At 39.2% G+C, this 22,743-nt stretch overlaps 1 protein-coding gene across 9 annotated transcripts in view; it reads left to right on the top strand.

Moving 5' to 3' along the window:
• Positions 1-7,026: 7,026 nt before the first annotated feature.
• AP3D1 (adaptor related protein complex 3 subunit delta 1) overlaps positions 7,027-22,743 on the top strand; it is a 65,350-nt gene continuing 49,633 nt past the window's right edge. For 4 of the 9 annotated variants that reach the window (XR_014490845.1, XR_014490846.1, XR_014490847.1 and 1 more), the window contains exons 1-3: positions 7,069-7,389; positions 20,043-20,138; positions 22,593-22,673. Coding sequence is in view for 6 of the 9 variants with exons in the window: in XM_083349560.1 (XP_083205686.1) it covers positions 7,294-7,389; positions 20,043-20,138; positions 22,593-22,673 (273 nt within the window). In the remaining 3 variants the exon portion in view is untranslated. Of the gene's footprint in view, positions 7,390-20,042; positions 20,139-22,592; positions 22,674-22,743 lie in introns of all 9 variants that reach the window. The other 5 variants (XM_083349555.1, XM_083349559.1, XM_083349558.1 and 2 more) reach the window with 5 other exon arrangements.

Genomic DNA, 22,743 nt, shown 5'->3' with positions numbered 1-22,743 from the left:
CTTGCAAGAAAAAAAACCCAATTGAAATAGTTGATTACAAACTGAATATGGGTCAGCAATCTGATGTGGCTCCAAAAACAGCTATTGCAATTTTAGGCTGTATCAGATGAAGTATCATTTCCAAATAAAGGGATATAATAATTCCATTTCATTTTACTTTGGTCAGACCTCCTCTCAGAAACTGTTCTGGACACTACACCTAAACATGAATTAGAAATTAGAAGAGTTTCAGGGCTGGGCAACAAAAATGAATGGGGGACTAGGAACTAAGGCCTACAGAAAAAACGGTGGTATTTACATGACATTCCAATTTAGTAGAATAGGGAAAAGTTCTAAATATCATAGTTCTGACATTACTAGTAAAAGCAATTAGAGAGGTAGTGGGCCCCTCAATACTGGATATGTTCAAGTGAAGTGAAGTGATCTAGCTAATGGTCAGGAGTGTCATTTTGGGTTTCTACACTGAACAGGGAGCTGGTATTATTCTTTTGAGTCTTATCAACTAGGAATCTTAGGATTGGCTATAGTGGCTGGGGAAATCTAACAGTTCAAATCTGTTCTCTCTAAATATGTAGCGAGAACCCCGTTGAGAAAACACTATAGCAGAAATCCCCCTTAACTGAAGAAGCTTCTTGGATGAAAAGCAAAACGTTTTCAAAGGGAAAAAAAACAAGTCCCATTATCTTGGAAAAAGCACCTGTGGGACAACCATGATGTGAATGATTAAGAATCTCCATAGACATTGTAGCAGAAAATAGCTTCCAATGTTCTGATGCTGTAGATAACTATAACAGGAGTCACCTTTCAAGATTAGTGAACATCATGTTGGAAAACCTGACTCTCTGGAGCAGCTGGTTGCTGACTGAAGCTAGAAAGTTTTTCTCCTTATTCTTTCTCCTCAGCTGTTCCGTATGCCTTTATCTGCTTCTTCACACATGTGGTGCAGAAGCATGTTCCAGCAGATATCTGCTTTGTACCATAAATGCTTTCATGATTTATCTTTGAGGAATTCATACCACCAATCTTGTTTATTAAGCAGGCCTATTCGAGTCCCATCAATCTGACACATTGCATTCACACAACTTGCTGAATTTGGCATGTTTCAATATATAGTATCCTATATATTGTATAAAGGGATGCGGTGGTTCAGTGGATTAGGACGCTGAGCTTGTCGATCAGAAGGTCAGCAGTTTGGCGGGTTGAATCCCGAGTGCCGCATAACAGAGTGAGCGCCTGTTACTCGTCCCAGCTTCTGCCAACCAGCAGTTCGAAAGCACGTCAAAATGCAAGTAGAAAAATAGGGACCACTGCGGTGGGAAGGTAACAGCGCTCCGTGCGCCTTTGGCGTCTAGTCATGCCGGCCACATGACCACGGAGACGTCCTCGGACAAGCGCTGGCTCTTCGGCTTTGAAACGGAGATGAGCACCGGCCCCTAGAGTCGGAAACGACTAGCACGCACGTGCGGGGGAACCTTTACCTTTACCTATATATTGTATATTTTGGAGTGGTGTTGTTTTGTTTATTGTTCCTTGGAACATTGTGCAGATCTTGCCATTGGGGTTTGTAAGTAATTATTTAAGGCTTTACCATACTCTAATATCCAGCCAACTATGTTTTTTCAATAAACCATGGTTAAACATATTGTGCAACTCAAGAGACAGAGAACTGCAAGAAGGTAATTCTTTCCCCTGGTTAAAAAAGCTAATCAAAATAGTCATCTTTGATCAGTTTTACAATCAGTACACAATTGGACACATGAATTTGTGTAGCTATGATAGGATACATAGGTACCACCAGCACCAGCCCAACCCTTGGTTTTAATCATACCTCAAGAACTTCCAATTTAGCTCCTCTCAGTTCTGAGCTGGGAAACTTCACTGATACAATTTCTACAGATAGTTTAACTATTAAAAGCTCAAGAGCAGTACCAGGGAGAAAATATGGCTACCCTGCATCTCCAAATATACATGAGCTTACACACAGAAAAGTATCTTAATATTTTTAGTGACTGTATTTTATCCTTTAGTCCAGGGGTCCCCAAACTATGGGCCGCAGCCCACTACCGGGCCGTGGCCTACTGGCCACCAGGCCACAGGACAGGCTGGCTAGTGCGTGTGTGTGTGTGTACACTCACCCCCTCGCACTAGCACCCGTGGACCCATTTGCGCATGTACGCAGGGCTAACGGCGGTGGCTAGTGCCTGCACAAATAGGGCCACTAGCATGTGTGGGGGTTGCACGGCCCATTTGCGCATGTGTGCAGTTGGCGCCCGCATGCGCAAATGGGACTGCTAGCACTGTGTGGGTTGCGTGGCCCATTTGCGCATGCATGTGGGTGCTAGTACCCGCATGCATGCGCAAACGGGGTCACTAGTGCCGTGCAAGTGCATTCAGCCCCGCTCGCGTGCAAACACAAATTGCCCAGCTGCTCCCTTTCCCTCTGGGCCACCAGCACGAAAAGGTTGGTGACCTCTGCTTTAGTCTTCTCGTCTCTTACCATTCAAAATCATGAATTCTCAACTTTCCACCCTGGAATGTGAAAGAAAATACAGGGCAAAAGGTTTTTATTGTATTTTTTCATATTCTACAAGGACAAATCACACAATTAGAAAGAAAAATACTGATCAAAACTAGAAACACTTCTGTTTCTTGAAGAGGAGCCAGAATTTAGAGACAAGAACATTTTCTTCTCCCTAAACCCTAAACATCATCCATTTTAGAAAATTCTGCATGGTTGAATTTAGATGACATACTTGAAACCAGGGTATTACTACCATGAAATTTTGTACTGTAGCAAGAAATCTGACAGCAGTGACGGTGGAAAAGAAGTATAACCATCTCCATCAACTGGGGAGCAGCCAGTGCGATGTAGTGGTTACAGTATTAGACCAAGAGGTGATTGATGCTGGTTCTAGGTACTCTCAACGACAGAGGCTCCCTGGGTTATTCTGAATCAATTCTCACAAGATTGTTGCTGGGGGAAAATAGAAGTAGGGAGCACTATTTCTCTTGTTTTTGAGATCCTAAATGAAAGTTGGAAGACAGGTAGCCTTCCGCTTGTAATGGCAATTGGGATCATTGGCCACTACTAAGCAATGTGGTCAAAAAACATATGTTACATGACCCTGCTGCTTAGCAACAGCAGCTCTAATAATCTCAGTTGCCATCATTAAGGGAGGATCACATGTGACCATAACTTCCAACCTCCTACCAGCTTCCCCATTGATCTTGCTTCTGAAAACTTGGTCGTCCATTCTGTTCTTCGCCTCCCAGCTAGACTACTGCTACGCATTCTACATGGGGCCATTGAAGAGTTTCAAAAAATTTCAGCTGATGCAAAATGTGGTGGCACGAGCAATTAATTATATGGCAGAACACACGTTACACTTTTGCTTTGAGAGCTGCATTAGTTACCAGCTTGTTTCCAGGTCGAATCCAAGGAGCTGGTGTTGATCTTCAAAATCATCACAGCATGGGACCAGATTACTTGAGGGACTGTCTCTTCCAGCTAGATCTAGCAGAGAAAGCTCTGGGTTCTGTCAGCTAGGGAACTGCATTTGGCAAGCTCCAGGCAGTATGCCTTTTCTGAAGTGGCACCCACATTGTGGAATCTTCTTCCCCCTGAAATGAGGTTGGCCTAATCACTTCTGACAAAACCTGGTTATGCCAGCAAGCCTGGGGATCCTAGAGGACAGGTAAACCTATTGACATCGATTTCTCTCTTATCTCCTTGTTTGTTCTGTTTTTTATATTTTAAAATGTTTTTATGATTAATAAATGAATACATTTATGTATTTCTTCACTGTTTTAGCTTTATTATTCACCACCCGGAGTCACTTTTGGTGAGATTAGTAGCTATATAAATTAGATCAGATCACAATCATATGGCCTTGGCTCACTGCAATGTTAAGCATGTTTTGTAATTTTGTATTATTTCAACTAGCCATTTTATAATAAATGAAAAGAACAGTCCCTTTTCCACAGGTCTGTCTATCCAGACAACAATGCAATAATCCAAAATACTGCTTTTAAAGACAGGTTTCCATGGGTTTGTGTTGTACTGCCCTCAGCTGGAACAAATAAGCAAAACTATACTGGCATATTTAACTGCCATTTCCAGCTTAGTGCCCTCTAGATGCGCTGGGGAGGAAGGAAGTTGCAGTTCAAAAGATGCATGGGCTGGGAAAGGCCAGGATATTGTACTGAAGTGTACAATTCTAATTACTGTCTAAAGTGCACTTGACTTTGTTTCAAAAGCATATCATGTTTACTGGTTTTAGTTATTTTTAACTAAAAAATCTATCCTGCATATTTTTAATTGACTCAATCTATAAATAAGGGGGATATAGGAAAAAGTAATACATGTTGACATGAATGCTAAAATTGTGTATTTACTGAAAAGCTATACCTGTTCAACAGAAATGTACACAGATCTGCCTAAGTCTGTACTTGGTTCTGATTTATCATATTGTGTAGAATAGCCATTAAATTCTAGATATGATGGTTTATAATTTAGCATAACAGGCAAATTGTCCCTATTAAATCAATCCAAGGTATAGGACATTTGAATCAAATTACAGAAGTGATATACACTTATTTGGGGGCTTTTGTCCTAAACACAACTACCATAAAAATAATTCCATTGAATACAAAAGGGATGTTGAGAAATTTGGTTTAAACTCAGTTGAAAATGTGGCTGTTACTTTCTCTGACACAACCCTTCCAAACTGGAAACTATTTTGATTCAATAGAATTGTAATGTAGAGGGAAAGAAAAAACAACAAAATCCACACTGTCAGAGGTTCCATTGAAATTAAATCTGGATTACAGACTATAGACAGGTCCCATGAAGCCATGTACTAGTACTGGTATCTTGGATCTCTGAACAGCAGGGGTGTCAAACTCAATTTCATTGAGGGCCGCATCAGCATTGCAGTTGCCCTCAGGGGGCCTGGTGGATATGGCCTGGGTGGGTGTAGCCTACTGGGTGGGCGTGGCTAGAGTGCGTATGGCCTACTGGGTGGGCATGGCCAGCTCTACATCGTTCGCATCAAGGGTGCCTATGGGGGCCTGGGCAGGAGTGGGACAGATCTGAGGGTCTCTGGCAGAAGGAAGGTCTCTGGGCCAGGGCCAAGGCAGTGGGGGCCGTTCCCTCACTGTTTCCAGGATGGCTTCGCGGGCCGCATGAAACCACTTCGCGGGCCGGATCTGGCCCCCGGGCCTTGTGTTTGACATGTCTGCTGAACAGTATTGTTGCAGTCAGTCTCTTAAGACTACAGCCATCCACCATTTTAAAGCAAGTTTGCTCAATTCAGAAATATCTATATTGGTCTGAATTGAAAAATCCCTGAAGCCTCAGAAAAGGAGAATTCAAAATGAAATTAATTATCCAGCATTATGCTATAGCTATGTGGGAAGTCAGCTCCCCAGAGAAGGTAATATTAAAAGGGCAGAAAAATATATTTCCTAAAAGATATTGAAGAATCAGGAAAGCATGCCCAGATTTCTTAATCGTCCCAGGTCTCCTTTCCCCAAGCAGAAAAACCAGTTCTATAGATATGTAAATGTAAGCCATCAGGAAGGTTGGAGCTAGAACATTAAGAAGACAAAGACACCTAAAATCTACATACTCCGCCCCAGGGAAGCAGGACATGACCTTTGGACATAATAGGATTAACCCATCAGAATGCCAGAAGAGCACTCACACTCAGGTCCAAAGTTCATGACACAGGAAACCTCGAACAGGAACAGGAAGCAAAAGGATCCAAAGGGTATTTAAAAAAAAACCTCCTACTACATGTGGTTAGTCCTTTTTTTCTGCTGGAACCATCTTTCCATCTGGCTTTTTTCTCCAATAAACTACAACCTTCTTCCCAAAGCAGTTGCCATGTTTATTCCCAGCTTGGATGAACCTCAATGAAGACTTTTCTTCCAACAGCTAGTAACTGAGAAAAAATTGGTGCTATGCCTACTTACTTCTTAAGAGACTCACTATCATTGAGATAGAATAGCGGAACCAAGATATGTTGTATTTTAGGTTAGCTCGGGCAGCAGAATGGTAAAGGCCTGGTTCTGAGAGAAAAGCTTTTAAGACTGATTTTAGTGCAAACTAATCCAGTGTATCTATGTAAGCTTTAGCCCGCTTCAATGGGTTTGCAGTCCAAAATAGATATGTCCCATTTACCAGATTTGCATGCTACAGTAAATCAACTAGAATTGAAATGAGAAAGTCTCTTTATCCTTGCTGATAACTACCTTCAGCAGATGCCTACTTTTTCTGAAAACTAAAGGAAAACAAACACAAACAGTAATAGCAGTCGGCCCAAGAACACAAAATACCCAACCTTGTTCTAGCTAAGTTTTGTGATGTAGAGTCCCAGCATATAAAGCCGATTTATAATTCAGTGTCATAGAAACCAGTGGGTTAACTGTGCTTGCTGAGGTTAACACAATCAAGGTTCTAATTTTGATCGTTTTCTAGATTCACGGTAGCAAAATATTCCAAAATCACTAAAAGCAAATACGGGCTTCAGCTCTGACGGTCATCTAGATTTCTTATTCCTATCCTAGAAACCCAGAAAGTTAAGCTGACTAATCTTGGCATTAAAACCATGAAACTAACCACGGGGATTGATTTCATACAACATGCTAGACTGCGTGTGGTTCAGTACTACGCGGAAGACAGGCAACTATTGCGGAATATCCCTGTCGCTCTCTTGCAGTAATATGGTATTGAAAATGTTTAAGAGGTTTTTGGCGTGCTTCCCGAGCCATTGTTCTCGCATTTAAGCGTAGGAGAATGAGAGCCCAGCTCAGTTGACGCGTGGATTGAAACGGCCCAATGAGCAACGTTAGTGATAGAGACGGAAGAAGCAAAGGAGAGAACGGTAGGCGGATGTGACGTAGTTTACTATCATCACTATGGAACAACCATAGATTTCAGACAGTTCACTAAACTTGAACGCCGCGTCTTCACAAGACGGTCGTGATGCTGGGACTGGAGGCTGGCCGGGAGGATAGGAGGTGTGGCCTGCGTCCACTCAGCTGACTGTCGGCCATTTTGTCCGCCGCTCCGGCGTTTACCTCAGAAAAGCGCCGGTGGGGCGGGAGGCGAGAAAAAAGGAAAGGGGGAGCAGGTGGGCGACCAGGACGCTCTTTCAAGCACGCGGGATGTGACCCGCCGCCGACCTCCCTTTTCCTGCCTGATTCCTGACTCCTGTGGCGTGTCTTCCTTTCTAGGCGGAACGCTGCCTTCTTTTCCATTTAGTTTGGCTTCCCCCGCTACTCTCCACCATGGCGTTGAAGATGGTGAAGGGGAGCATCGACCGCATGTTTGACAAGAACCTGCAGGACCTGGTGCGGGGCATCCGCAACCATAAGGAGGATGAGGTGAGGAGGAGGAGGTTGGCAGCCTACGGGGGAGGGGGGGCGACGTGAAGGGGGGGGGCTAGGCCATAATGTCGGCGATAGCGCATCCCTCTCCAGCATCTGTCAGATTTTAAGTCACAAGTTCCCCCAACCTGATGATTCAGATGTGTTAAGAGTGTCCTTCAGCCCCAGCCAGTGGTGGCATGCCAGCTGGATGTCATGCGAATTGAAGCCCGAGGCTTCTGCAAGGAGCCAAATTAAGGACAAGGCAGATTTAAGCATCGCTGGGTGCATTTGTTGCTGTTCCTCCTACTCCGTGTATGCACTGCTTTCTCCTCTCCCTTTTTTTTTTTTTTTTTTGCATATGGAATTTGTACCCTTTGTTTCCCTCGGGGAACACCAAATGTGGGGAGTGGCTCAACCAGAGAACTTGCTCTCTAAATCTGTTTTGTCCCTTAGGATAAAAGGAAATGATTTCTTCTTCCTTTTTTTTTTTGTTATAACATCTTAGGTTTTTCTGACCTTCCATCTTTGTTTCTAATTTTAGTAGCTCTGTTAAGGAAGGAAAGAGAAGAATTGTGCAAGATTTCTTTGTTAGTATAATAGTGAAAGAAGTTCTCCCTTTGGACTTTGTGCTTGAATTTTGTTATTCCTCTCCCTTTGATTCCGATAAATGTATTTTTACATTAAAACCCCAGAACAGGAACTGTGCTGTATTATTGATTTTTGCAGTCCTTTTTAGGATCCTTTCTGATAAAAGAAAGGTAGAATATGCTTAACATTAACACTATTCAGCTTCCATAACTGTAGCTTTGCAAGATAAATTGGTAATAATAATGTTGACATTATGTTAATGTTCTATTAAAATTATCATTTGGGCCAATCACAGTTTCTCAGCCCAGCCTACTCAAGCATGGTTGTTATGGGTATAAAGTTGGAAGACAGAGGCTTGTGCTTCTGAAAGGGAATGGGAGATAAATTTTATAAATAAATTTGTAATTTTTAAAAGGCCATCCATTGTAACTAGAAAGATAAATTTGGACAGAGGGCTTTCTGGGTTGCATCTCAGTGACGGCCACTATGCTGTGGCAATTTGTTATGAAGATCTTGGTGAACAACCAAATAATTTTGTTTATTTATTTGTATGTGTGTGTGTATTACACATACAAATAAATATAAATACATTTTGTGGTTTTATAGTTGTATAAACCCTTGCCTTCAGTAACAAAAGTCAGCAAAATACATTGACCAAACAGAGAATAGGGAGACCTTTACCATTGATATATAATTTGTTTACTTCACATTTAGTCAGTAAAGTAAACCAGTGTTGCAAACTCTTCTTCCACAAAGAACTGAAAGTGGCACACATAGCACTTCTTCAATTTTCCTCACAATAGTTCCTCTGTGGGATAAGGGTGGACTTGAACGTTGATCTCCCTAGTTCAAAATACTTTACTACATCATTCTAACATTCAGGAGTAAACATCTTTATTCTGCTTGTGTTTCAAGTACCATTGTATTATTTATCTTGTCTTTCAACAGGCCTGTAACAGGTCACTATATCCTCAACTTACCCAAGATCATTGGGTTGAATTCTTGCAAATGAATTCAAACTAGATTTTAAAGTTCCCCAAGAACGTTGCCAGTATTTAATAGTCATAACGCATTCCTGTTAATGCAACTATTTTACATATATGCTTTTAAAGATAAGTAAACATTGTAAATACACGTGTGATCAGACTAAATGAGTATGGCTGTGTTTGCATGCCACAGCTACTATGAACTAGCCAGCCACATTTTAGTCTGTTGTGTTGAATAAACCCATCCTCTGTGGCTAATTCATGGTTCAGTATATTGTATGAACTCATAAAATTAAACTCTGGTTTAGTTCATTATAAACATGCTATGCAAATACAGCCATTGATTGAAGTGTGTGGAAACAGGAATTAAGGCTGAGAGAAGTAGCTTTCCAATGCAACCTACCCAATCAACAAAAGTGGTTCATTGCTGAATTTCCTTTATTGAGGACAGTGAGGAAGGGAGATATCTTACCTTCACACCTAATATTTTTTTGGGGGGAGGGGTCTTTTTAGAAATTGAATCCATTTGATCACTGTAGCTAACTAATCTGTGGCAACAATCTTCTGTCCTCACATAGCTGCAATTACACACACTTAACTACCATCTCGAGATAATACTGGAATAACTTTTTTTTACTTGTTCCTCAAGATAAAGACTGAAACCATTTGTTGAATATGCTAAAATGAGTATCAAACTGGTGACCCATGGGCCAGATATGTCACACATAGGCCACGCCCATCCTGGCTCCGCAAAGGCAAAAAACGTTGCAATATGTCACAATACGTCACGTGATGCGATTGAGTTTGACACCCGTGTGCTAAAAGGAAGAGTGTAGCCAAACATGACTAGTGGTTGCTATATGGCCTGCAAAGGTGTCCTTTGCAGCCCCTGTATATTGCTTCAACCAAAATTATTAAAATTTCACACTATGACTTTCTGCCTTCACAGAATGGCTTTCTATTCTTTCATGATAGAAAATATAGGAAAGTTGTACTGTAAGCTATATTGTAGGCCAAAATTAAAGAAAACCTCTAACATGGGAGGCAGGGAAGAATGACTCCACTGTTACATGCCCTCTTTATTTCATCATCCCACTCATTGTGGTTTTAATCCTTCCCAAAACTGTTAAGTGGAGCCCTGGCCACCAAATGGCCACTCAAATCTATTTTATGTCTCAGGTACTGAATTTAAAATGGTTAAGCAAGCCATGGTTTAGTGTGGAACAGGTTCCTATCTAAGGACTCAGGTACAATTTAGAAAAGTGTAGTTTATGCTTTGATTTTAAAACATTACCCTGAGAATCCCATCTTTTTTTTTTTGCTAGTATCCAGTATTTGTTAGATTTATATTCTTCCTTTTTTAGAAGCCTATATAGCATTCTTATCTATGTTCTACCTCTACCAAAAATGTTTACTTATATCCATCTTACAAATTTTATATGGGCATATGTAGGAAGAAGCTTTAACAAAGCTATCTCAACTTTTTTTTTTTTGCAAAGCTTGCATCCTTGACATTTTTTAGCTATGTATCTATTGTACAAAATACATTTAAGGAATGTAGCACTTACTTCATTGTATTGGTTTCCCAGCTGCCCTTGGGTGAGAAACTATTTGTACTTTGTTTTTTAATGATTCCTGATATGCCTATCCCCTAAAAAGTGGAAATGTCTGAATCTTATATCCTTTACAACATGAACACTTAGGCTTCTGATGCAATTAATAAATAATTTATCATAATTAGCCAAGCTTTCCTGTGTTCATCTACCTTTCTCTTATTTACCACAAGCATTTTAGCCAATGGATATTTTTTTTGCCAGAAATCAGAAGTAAATGCAAAAAATTGTAGTCACATGACTATTTTCTAAATGTCCAACGTGATCACATGACTGCAGGCAGCATGGCTGTAGGAACTTTGAAACTTGGTCATATGTAACCTTGGGTCATATCTTTGAGTGGTCGTTCAGCGACCAGTCATAAGTCAAGGACTACTCTATCATTACTCTTAACCTTGACTAGTTTATGTTAGCTTTCCACATTAGCATTTGAAGTTTTGGATTATGTGCCGTTAAGTCACTATCAACTGCTAGCAACCACATACATTTTCTCCATTATGAGGTCGCTTTCAGATCTTCTTTCTAACTTCTAATATTTAAATATAGTTTCTTTTTTTCAAACAAATTGCACATCTGTTTTATTTTAATAAGCTAAACTGTGTAGTTTATTGTACCCATAAATTAAACTGTGTTTAAAGAAAAATGCCTTAAAGCCTTCAACCATTTCTTAGTTTTTTGTTATCTTATTGTTTGAATATCACATTGTTTGAACTTGAAAGACTAGTATATGCCTCAGTGGCAACTAGTAATGAATAAGACTTCAGTATATGAGATGTAAAGCAGACCTACTGATGGAGCAGCATCTCTGCTACTGTTAAGCTTTTTGCTTTTTTTACCTCTTCTATGGTTACACAATTGTATTTTTTAAAATAAAAGTCTTGTTCCACTCAAACTACTTTTTAAAAAAAATCAGTAAGAAAATCATACCACAAATCACTACAGGTAGTCCTCGTGTTACTACAGTTCATTTAGTAATAGTTGAAAGTTACAATACTGAAAAATGTGACCACACTTACAACTTTTGCAGCATCCCCATGGTCACATTAATAAAATTCAGATGCTTGGCAACTGTTTCATATTTATGATGGTTGCAGTGTCCCAGGGTCATGTGACCACCTTTTGTGTCCTGACAAGCCAATCAATGGGAAAGCCAGATTTACTTAACAACCATGTTACTAATGTAACAACTGCAATGATTCATTTAACAGTGGTGGCAAGAAAGGTTGTAAAATGGGGCAAAATTCACTTAGAAATGTTTCATTTAGCAACAGAAATTTTGGACTCAGTTTTGGTCGTAAGTCGAGGACTATCTGTATAAAGAAAGTAAAAGTATTGGCTATATGAGAGAGGGCTTGGCTTTTAATGTCTGTCTGTCTTGTAGTTTGTGGGTAAGTAGTTTACCTATAGTAAACTATTGTAATTACCCATACACACACATTCACAGTAAATGTGAATTTTCATGTATTGAGGGAAGTCTTGCTTTGGAGCATTGAAAATGGTTTTTATGCTGGTTGTATGATTTTTTTTGTGTTTTATTGTGTCCTTCAGATCCACCTTTTTTGAAAATTTTTATTTATTTATTTTTTATTATTATTACATTTCTCAACACCCACCCACCCCCGTGGCTTGCAACAGCAAACATCAAATTATAAAAAATGTAAATATAACAATTGAAAAACAATGAAATAATAAAAATAAATAATGAAGTACAGCAACATGAATTAAAACAGGTCCCCAACCAGACCGCACAGCTGGAGGTGAGCGGTGGATGAGTGAAACCAAAATCATCTCTTCTGTGAAAAGTAAACATAGCAACTGGATATATTGTGATCAGTTTAATTGTTAATAATTGTAGAAGTAATTCAGAAATAAAAGAAAATCCATTTGGGCCATTAATGTGCAATACTTTGGGCCATTAATGTGCAATACATAAATGTCTTTCCCAAAGTGGTATTAAAACTGTGGATTACAACCTCTGGCATCATAATGACATATAACCAATTGGCTTTAGATTAGATTCAATGAAATTATTTCTGAGTAGATGTGTTAGAGCAAGCAATGTTTTTCTATTTAACACTTTTTTTAGTTTACTGTAAAGTTTTATTTTTTTTATTTATTAAATTTATATGCCACCCATCTCACTGTTACAGCGACTCTTTCTGTAAAGTTCAATTTAGCAGGCTCTTTCACCATGTTGGATATTTATTGGTAGTGATTTGTGGTTGTGTAAGATTTGCAGAAACTTTTAGCCCAGAAATCTTTTTTCTATAGCATTGTCATATGGCTCCATGTTTACCACATGAGGCATTTTCAAAAATGTGTCACTGCAATGTGCTTCATTTGGGATTAGAATGAAATGGTAGACACATATACAAGATTCACTGTTAGATTGGGAATTGCCATTGGAAATTTGGGAGAGAAGGTGATGTAATTGTGCACAGAGAGCTTTTAACGACTCTTAAATATGACATTGCATGTTTCATGATGCGACATCAGTCATTTATTTCCTGCTATGTGCTTTTATATTGACTATAGCTTGATTCTTTGAAGGAGACAGTTGTTACTAGGTTATCCCCATATTGAAACTGTTAGAAAGAGCTTATTAGCCGCTTCCATATGCAGATAAAGTTATGACATCCAGAACAGCAAGTTGCTCATTTTCTGATTCCACAAATATGCCATGGAATAAAAAGGGGGACTACATTAATACATAGCCTTAGGATTTTAAATGTTAAATAAATTAAAATAAATTAATAAATTAAAAGCTCTTTTAAGTCAAAGTTGCTTATGGATGAACTTTTACATTTCACATTTCCCCTGGATTTTTATGCTGAAAGTCTTGTAAAACTTTGATTGACAACTAAAAGTGGCTGTTCAATTTCCTCTTGGAAATATAAAAGAATTTACCAACTCCGAAAGTGGGAATTTTATCAACACATTGAAAAAATAACATCTTTCATTTTTAATGCCCTAAGTCTTATGACTCCGTAGGCTTGATACTTTAGACCAGGGGTAGGCAACCTCGGCTCTTTTATGACTCATAGACTTCAACTCCCAGAATTCCTGAGCTGAGGTTGCCTACCCCTGCTTTAGACTGAATAACCCCCAAAATATATTAGAATGTGAGCCCTTTGAGGAAGGCCAAGTCAGGGTTAAGTCTGAAACTCTATTGATACATGTCATCATAACTGAATATTGAAAGTATGACTGAGTTTTCTCTTCTCTGACTCCTTTTTATACTAGTCAATTAGGAAGGAGAGAGTTTGAGCTCCTTAAGTTTTTTCTGTTTCCTAGGTTTAATGCATATTTTTCCAAATGTGGTCTCTACAATCAGCATGAAGACATTCTGCATAAGGTAATATCTTCATGCTGATTGGATTCTCACGTGGCTCTTAGACTCCAGAAATATTACTGCTGTTGGATGCCATTGTGTATGTATATGATGTGACCAACTTGTCAGAATGGTGTCACAAAAAGAAATAAGAATTGAACGTGCTTTAAAATTTACTCAGAAAAAGTGCTTTGGACCTCGTATAAGTACAAGAGCCTCCTGCTATTCATTAAAGTAACTTGACTTTTTGACAGTGGCTTCCCTAGAAGCCTGAGGGGAGGGGGGAGACTAAACTTTTGAGTATGCGCCCAGTGCTTAAAAAAGTATGTTACAATTACAAAATCCATTCTTCAAAACAAGATCATTCTTCAAAAATATATGAAGCAGTAAGGCATGCATGAGAAATGAGAATTTTGATTCTTTTGTTTTGCTTGATGTTCCAAGAAAGTTGACTTCTCACCACGTCACATCTAGCCATTACATTTAAATAAGTGCAGTTCTTCAAAGATCTCTGCTGTCTAATTATTCTAATTATCATCTGGGTGATGGGCATAGTACATTTTCTTGCTCTGTGTTTCACAAAAAGAAATGCAGACTGGAATTTTATACCATCCTAGTTGTTCTAGAAATTATTTGATATGGGAACGATCGATGAAAATCTACAGTGGAACTGGGAGAGCAAAATTGTGCTTTCTGCTCCAAGCCTAAAAATTAGAGACGGGCGAAATGTTTTATATTTATCATCCCATTTTTAATGGTTTCAACCAGCAGTCATCTTTGGCCTCTGAGAACAATTATTGGAATTACAGTAAAAAAAAAAGTACCTGTATCTTAGCTCATACGGTCTTTAACAGGATGATAGATTATTTATTAAGCCAATAGAAATTGGCTGTTCAAATGGCCTCTCCTATTTACTCTTCCCTTCTACTTTCATTCCTCTTCCCAACCTGATCATTTCCCAACTCTTAAACCTCTTGCTTACTGTTATCTGAATGGCTTCTACCTGTCCCTTCCTCTGTCCCACGATGACATTCAGTTCTCCTTCTCTAGGTCTCATTCAGGATTTAATGTGGTTTGCCAGAATTAAATTTTGATCTAAATGCCAAATGACTGCCTAGCTTTAGGCCATTGTTTTAGTTAATGTACACGCTTTGACCTTCAGTAAACAGAAAAGAGCATAAGTTGACTTGGTGATGCCATGTCTGAAATACACCTAATATGTTTTAAATTAATGTTTCTGTAGCTGCCATGAGTTGCTATTGCCAAGCTGATTAATATGCAGTGTAAAATATGCAGGAATATATCCCATAGTGGGCCAATTGCAATTCAGAATGACTCTTCCTTTAAGAGTGTTAAAAATCACACTTGACCTTCAGCAACTTCACATGTGAGAACAGAGTATGATGGTGAGGGGAGAAGGCAGATCTTTCTACTTGCTAATGCTGTTCCTCCTCCATATAGTGTCCTCATGATACTTTATATTTTCATTGAAAAGCTCCAAGTCTCCATAGCTATTGCTCCATCCTAGGAAGAATCTGTGTTTGATAGGGAGATGACACTGCCTTTGAGATACTGTGTCCTGAACATTGTTGATCAATATTTCAGTCATAATATTTGGATGTTTTCCTGAGCACATACTATACTATATTCTCCCCAGAGTGCATAGCATTCTCAGTGGTCAGAGAAGAGAGCCAGTTTGGTGTAGTGGTTAAGGCACCAGACTAGGAACTAGTCCTGCTTTGGGCACAAAGCCAGCTGGGTAACTTTGAACCAATCACTCACTCTCAGTCCTAGGAAAAAGATAGTGGCAAGCCATTTCTGAAAATCTTGCCAAGAAAATTTCAGGGACTAAGCCAGTTAAGTCACCAGGAGTCCAGGCTGACTCGAAAGCATACACAAAAATGGTGAGAGAAAACTTAAACTTGCTACCAGAATTAGTCTCTGTTTTCGAAAAAGCCGAGATATATAGATACATCTGTGTGCATGCTTTTCAGATATAGCTATCACAGATCATTTATTGAGATCTACCATATATATGTAACTTTTGCAGATAAGGCTGGCAATAAGAACTTGATTTTTTTTAATGTGTATTACTTTGCTACTACTATTCAAATTATTGCTTCGTATTCCATTGCAGAAAGGTTCCATGGATTGTTCTTTTCTTTAGGTCCCACCTCAAAATCCGGTGAAGTACCAATGAAGGAGAATATTTGTAGCTCAGGACTGAAATGAAAGCAGGCTCAGAGAGGACCAAGGACCCCTCATTGTAAATGAAGTCTTTGAGTATTCCCTTAGACCAGACATGTCAAACACAAGGCCCGGGGGCCAGATCCGGCCCGCGAAGCGGTTTCATGTGGCCCGTGAAGCCATCCTGGAAGCAGTGAGGGAACGGCTGCCACTGCCTTGGCCCTGGCCCAGACACCCTCCTCCTGCCAGAGACCCTCAGATCTGTCCCACTCCTGCCCCCATAGGCACCCTTGATGTGAACGATGTAGAGCTGGCCACGCCCACTTAGTAGGCCATATGCACTTTAGCCACGCCCACCTAGTAGGCCACGCCCACCCTGGCCATACCTATCCGGCCCCCTGAGGGCATTGATGCAGCCCTCAATGAAATTGAGATTGACACCCCTGCCTTAGACCACTCAGTGGAATTTCTGGGCTGACTTGCTTAGTCCACATCCATTAAAGGAAAACTGTATTACGGTTTTTCTAAATTCCAGATGCATTTTTCCTGTCTTTTTCTTGCTAGTGTCAGAATTTTGGCTTTTGTTTTGTTTTTTTCGGTGGGGGGAGCTGCTTTTGGCTTTTGTTTAAGTGCTTATTTCAGAACCACACATGTAGAGCTCAAGCTAACTACTTTAGTATGTTCTATCTATAATACAGGAATCTTCTTGTTCTGGAAACCCACTCTTGGAACAATTAGATAAGACTCCAAGGAACTGGGGGTCGGGGGTGGGTCCTAGCCCTTTTGCTGGTTGTGCCATGACTCCAGGCTAGCTCCATGCTTGACCCTTCTCTCTGCCAGACTGGATATTTCCCAACACTTACATAAATATCAGTTTGGTTTTGCTCAGATTTGTATTAGATTCAGAGGTGAAGTTTTTTTCACTTGTGAGTTTGCTGTTAACAAGTTGAAGTACCGGTACCTGTATTGTTATCCACACATTTTGCTTTGGCTTTGGGAATAGCACACTTAGAAAGAGCAAGAGCTGCAGTTTTCTTGGCAAGTACAAGCACTGTTTAGCCTGATCTGGAGAATTAGATATGCGAGCAGTGGATTCCATAGCATCTGTATGCTCTCGTTGTGACATAACCATCAAATATTTAGTGTGAAGAATTATATACTAAAAGATCTGTTGCATATTGAAGGAGGAGTTCTCTCAGCATCTCATATTCCAGGTGGAATTGAAGGGATGTGAAATTTGAGTCTTTTTGTTTTTTTTTTCAAAATTTGAAAACGGAGTATGTCCAGCAGTATCTCGAATCAGCACTCATAAAGTTATCTTTTTTATATCTCTGGAATTGGCAAGAAAGTACTCCCTGAAGTCCAGTGATTCTGTAAAGTCATCCAGAGAATTTGATGGTTAAGCAAGAACATGGACTGTGTTCTGTTTCATCAATACATTAGGCAAAGGTTCTAAAGGTCATGAACTGAGACTTAGATATAACGATCCACTCTTTAAAAAAAGCTATCCTGAGCAAAGAGATGCATAAAATACTATCTCACAGGCATTCAGATGTTTGTACTGTAATCCAGTTCTAGTAGCTTTTGATTTACCTGATATGAAACATGGTATTGAAATGTAATCAGAATTATTAGTTGCACATTCTTCAGTCAATAGTTGCCCAGGTATGTCCTGAGAAATTAAGAGTTCCTTAAGCCCAAACACTCCCTATCGTAGAAGAATTTTCTATGGTCTATACATTTCCATGTGAATCATTGCTCTGATCATTTTGTCTAGGCTGAATTGTTCCGTTACCAATAACACAGAGGAGGCTGCTTGTTGTATCTTAGCGTGGTTCCTGGTCTGGCCTTCTGAGTGTCAAATATGAATGGCCATTTATTCATCCATATTTTTTCCTAATTTTTAATCAAAAGTCTCCCAGAATATGGGAAATGAATTCAAAAATGAATTCTAGCTGGACTATTTGTCTGGTCCAATATTGTTTATTTTAACAGGCAATGGCTCCCCAGGATATCATGCTAAAGAAGGGGCTTCTGTCTTGCTACCTAAGCTGTTTCAGCAATGGAACCTATGACTGTGTTTAAAGATTATTCTTTAGAATAGAGCTGTGTACTCTTTCCTGAAGTTTGAAGAATTCTGTCTTAAATTTATGTTACTTTCCCTGACTTGTAATTCTTACTGAGGGTGGTAAAGCTTGTATTTCTTTATCTGGCCTTTCAGCAATCACTTCACATGCTTCAGTAAGTTGATAAGACAAAATCCTGTGACTGAAAGCATTTTCCAAAAGGGAAGTGATGGGAGAGTCCATAGTGTTGGGTGTGGTTGGCAGAAATCTGAAACCATTTTGGCAGAGTCAGATAACAGTATAGTTGGATTAACTGCAAGTTTGTATTATCCTCCCAATATTCTGCAAGCCTGAGATGAAGTATTGGAAAAGAGCTGCCAACAATCGAAAGCCCACAATTGCTCCTTCAATACTTCTTAATTTCAGTTCCAAATACTTTAGTCGGTTGTGAAGAAGGGTTGAGATTTGTTTAGCATCTAAAATGAACATTGTGCATTTTTTAAAACTACATGTTTATTCAAATTTGTTAATGTATTCCTTGGATAATTTCATGGCAAAGGTAGGTTTTCTAATAAAAAACCTTCCTGGAAGCACCACATTACTGGCCACAGCCTCTAGCACAACTACCTGTAATATAGTACAGGCAGTTCTCAGTTTTCAAGCATAATTGGGACCAGGAACTCCCTCACTAACCAATACGGTCATAAAATGAAAAATCACATGACTGCACCAACTTGTAACAGTAATTCCAGCAGCTTGGGCAACTCTAGTTGTAATAAGCAAATCATGTTCAATTGTTGTGCAACATTACATGATCGCAATTTGCAGCTTCATGCTGGCTTCCCCATTTGCTTGTTTCATAGCCTTTAGAGAAGGTCATAAATGTCAATCACATGATTGCAGGACACTGAAGCCATCCTAGATGCTCATTGGTTGCCAAGCACTCGAATCATCACATGACCATAGGAACACTATGACGGCCACAACTTTGAGGACTGGTCAGAAGCCGCTTAAACTCAACAGTGGCCACAGGATTGGAAAAGATCAGTTTACATTCCAATTCCAAAAGAAAGGCAGTTCAAACTATTGCACCATTGCACTCATTTCACATTGCACTCATTTCACGTGAAACTCAAATACTTTGGCCACCTAATGAGAAAGAAGGACTCACTGGAGAAGAGCCTAATGCTGGGAAAGGTTGAGGGCAAGAGAAGAAGGGGACGACAGAGAATGAGGTGGCTGGATGGAGTCACTGAAGCAGTAGGCATGAGCTTAAATGGACTCCAGAAGATGGTAGAGGACAGGAAGGCCTGGAGGAACATTGTCCATGGGGTCGCGATGGGTCGGACACGACTTTGCAGCTAACAACAACAGAAGCCTCTTTGTTTAGTGCCATCGTAACTATGAAAAGTCAGTGATGAGAGATCTCTAAGTGAGGACTTTGGGGAGGTCATATTTTTCCTATCCTGCTAACTATGTTTTGACATCAGCAGCCACCCAGTTGTGGCTGCCTTCTTCCATTCGCTTGTTGAAGAGGAAAAAAAGATTATGTTTTTAAATAGGTAATTAGATATTTTAATCATACCTAATGCAGACAATTTTAAAGTCACCTATCCTTGCTGGAGACAGTTTACTCTCTTTGTGAGAGGATTTCTAATGCTGAGTTTCTTGATACTGGGAAAAATTTGCAATATCAGAATTAATCATAGAGATAACAGACTAACTCTTAAAGACAGCAGTCCTGCTGCATTTCAGTATAGAAATTGTTATCTGTGTGCTTAGGGCAGCCAAACTTAATATTTGTGCGTTGTTTTATAGCTATCAGTAATTTGGGTAGTTCTGGCTTGATTGAAACCTATTTATAACCAATGACCTCACTTTTCTTTTTCTTTTCCAGGCAAAGTACATTTCTCAATGCATTGATGAGATCAAACAAGAATTGAAGCAGGATAATATTGCTGTGAAAGCAAATGCTGTTTGCAAACTCACCTATGTGAGTATTTTCTTCATTGATTGGAGAATGTCCTAAGACAGAACATTGAATGACCCAAAGTTGTTCATTGATATATTAATAGCATTTTATTTCTTGGAAAATCTGGTAAAAGGTGAGATCGCTTTGTGGTTGAGCTATTGCAGTGCATTCTATACGTGTCTGCTTTTGAAAAGCATTTGGAAGCTTGCACATATCAGTACAAGCGGTGATGGATGAGTAGCCATGCAGTGCCCGTGTTCTGTGTGCTGCCCTGGTTATCAGTTGACTTCCTGGTGCAATTCAAAGTTAAGATTGTTATCTTTTGATACTTTAAATGGCATAGGGCCTATTTATTTAAGCAACCGCCTATCTACTATGATTTCTCCCCATCCTGTAAGATCTGGCAGAGTTGGGTTTCTCTTGAGTCCTGTCAATTTAAGATTCTTTTAGACTCGCTAGGTTAAAGCTAATCAGCTATATATCAGCTGACTTCAGTTTGCCCAGCTCCCTTATGTTTAATCATTTCTCCTTCAGTCATTTCAAAAATACAGTTTAGCAGCAACTTTTGAAAGATCTCTAAGGTAGAAATGTTATGTGGCATTTGATTTGATTTGTAATAGTTTGATTGTTTTAATCTAGATTGCCTATGGAGTTGTATGTTTTTAATGGTTTTTATTATTTTTAATTTATATTTATAAGAAGCTCAGACTATAGAAGTGGGCAGCAATAATAAATTTCAAGTAATAATAATACGCAGTCCCCTTAATTTAGAAGCTTGTGTTTTATATTGATTGTGTTCTTCTTTATGTTTTGGCATGGATTTTGGTTATAAATATAAAGACATGTATGTCATATATCCTTCGCTCTAAGCATCATTATGCAAAGCCCAGGAAAGAGTAAGAAGAGTAAGAAATATAGCAAAAGAAACTAATGGAATGAAGAATGAATAAAAGGAAATCACCAGCACCATACACACACACACACACACACACACACACACACACTTTTCCATTGTTGCAAACCATCCTTGCTTCCACCACATTTGTATACTTCTTCATATATTGTCTTTTACAAGTAGTTTTTGAATTAGGATGACAATTGGAGCCAGAATTTCCATCACTAAATAATGCAGTTGAAAAGTGTGACATCACGTGACCACATCGCTTAGCAATAATAATCCGTGCATTCCTAGTTGCTGTCATTAAGCAAGGATTTTAGATTGTTAAACAAGCTCCTACTTGCAACTTTCTACATACAAGATAATTTCATTATCATAAAATCAGCAGAAGCTTACTCTAATATATACAAATTTCTCCTTTTTTCAAAAAATATTATTGTAATAAACTACTTTTCTACTAGTATTTACATGACTTAAAATTAATAAGTTATTCCACCTAGTAAAGCAGTGGTCCTCAACCTTTGTGGCTTGGCTGCCTGGCTGTGGGGGGATAGGGGAACTGGGCCATATGAGCGGTAGAGTGCCACGCATGTGCATGCGCACACAGGTCGCAAGTTGAGCTGTGTGTGCACACATGCTGGTCCACTGCTTTCGCAAGCCGAGTTGCACATGCGGCCCAGTTACAAATAGGCCAAGGCCCGATAGTGGGCTGTGGCCTAGGGGTTGGGGACCCCTATACTAAGGTACACAAACTTACGTTTTTATTCTAGATTTATTTCTATGTGTATAAAAATAGTTGGCACTGTATTTCCTTTCCACTTTTCATACCCACATCTTATGTTACCTGTGAATTCCTAATTTCACATGCACCACAACAATATAGATTATGCAAATTCATTCTTTTTTGACATACATTATTTTTCTACTTGCATTTTTACGTGCTTTCGAACTGCTAGGTTGGCAGAAGCTGGGATGAGTAACAGGCGCTCACTCTGTTAAGCGGCACTTGGGATTCGACTCACCAAACTGCTGACCTTCTGATCGACAAGCTCAGCGTCCTAACCCACTACATATGTATTAATAAATAATAAACAATACATGTATTAATCACTCTATAAGCTCAGACTGTTTCCCAACTATGTAGCACTTTTATTTTTTTATTTATTCATTAATTGATGTTTTTACAATTTATTCCTTTTTTATTACAAGTTAGAATTCTTCATATGCCATAGTTGTCAGCTAATGAGCTCTTGAACATTGATCATCATCCCAGCTCAGCTAACTATAAAGACATTATTGAACAGTTTGAGTACATCTTGGTCAGTATGCCCGAAGGACAACCCAAGCACAGCTTTATTCAGGATATTCTTACGTTGTTCTGTGCAAACTACGTTTCTGATGTAGAGGCTATCGTGCAACCAAAATATGTGGCCCGTAACCCAACAATCAGAAAATATTCCTATATAGAAAATATTCAGGCAATTACTTTATGCATTAAAATATGTTTGAACTTTGATTTGTCCCTTGTTTTTAGATTAATGTCTTGTTTCTCCTCCCACATCTCATCCCTCTAATAGTTGCAGATGCTGGGGTATGATATCAGTTGGGCAGCATTCAACATCATTGAAGTCATGAGTGCATCCAAGTTCACCTTTAAAGTAAGTGGTCTATGTATAAAAGTTGGAGTGTTAGAAACCATCAAGAATTGTTGTTACTGAGGACTTTTAA

Source organism: Vipera ursinii, assembly GCF_947247035.1.
Source record: "Vipera ursinii genome assembly, chromosome: 1".
In the NCBI taxonomy this organism is placed as follows: Eukaryota; Metazoa; Chordata; class Lepidosauria; order Squamata; family Viperidae; genus Vipera; species Vipera ursinii.
This window is presented reverse-complemented; position numbering and strand designations above follow the sequence as displayed.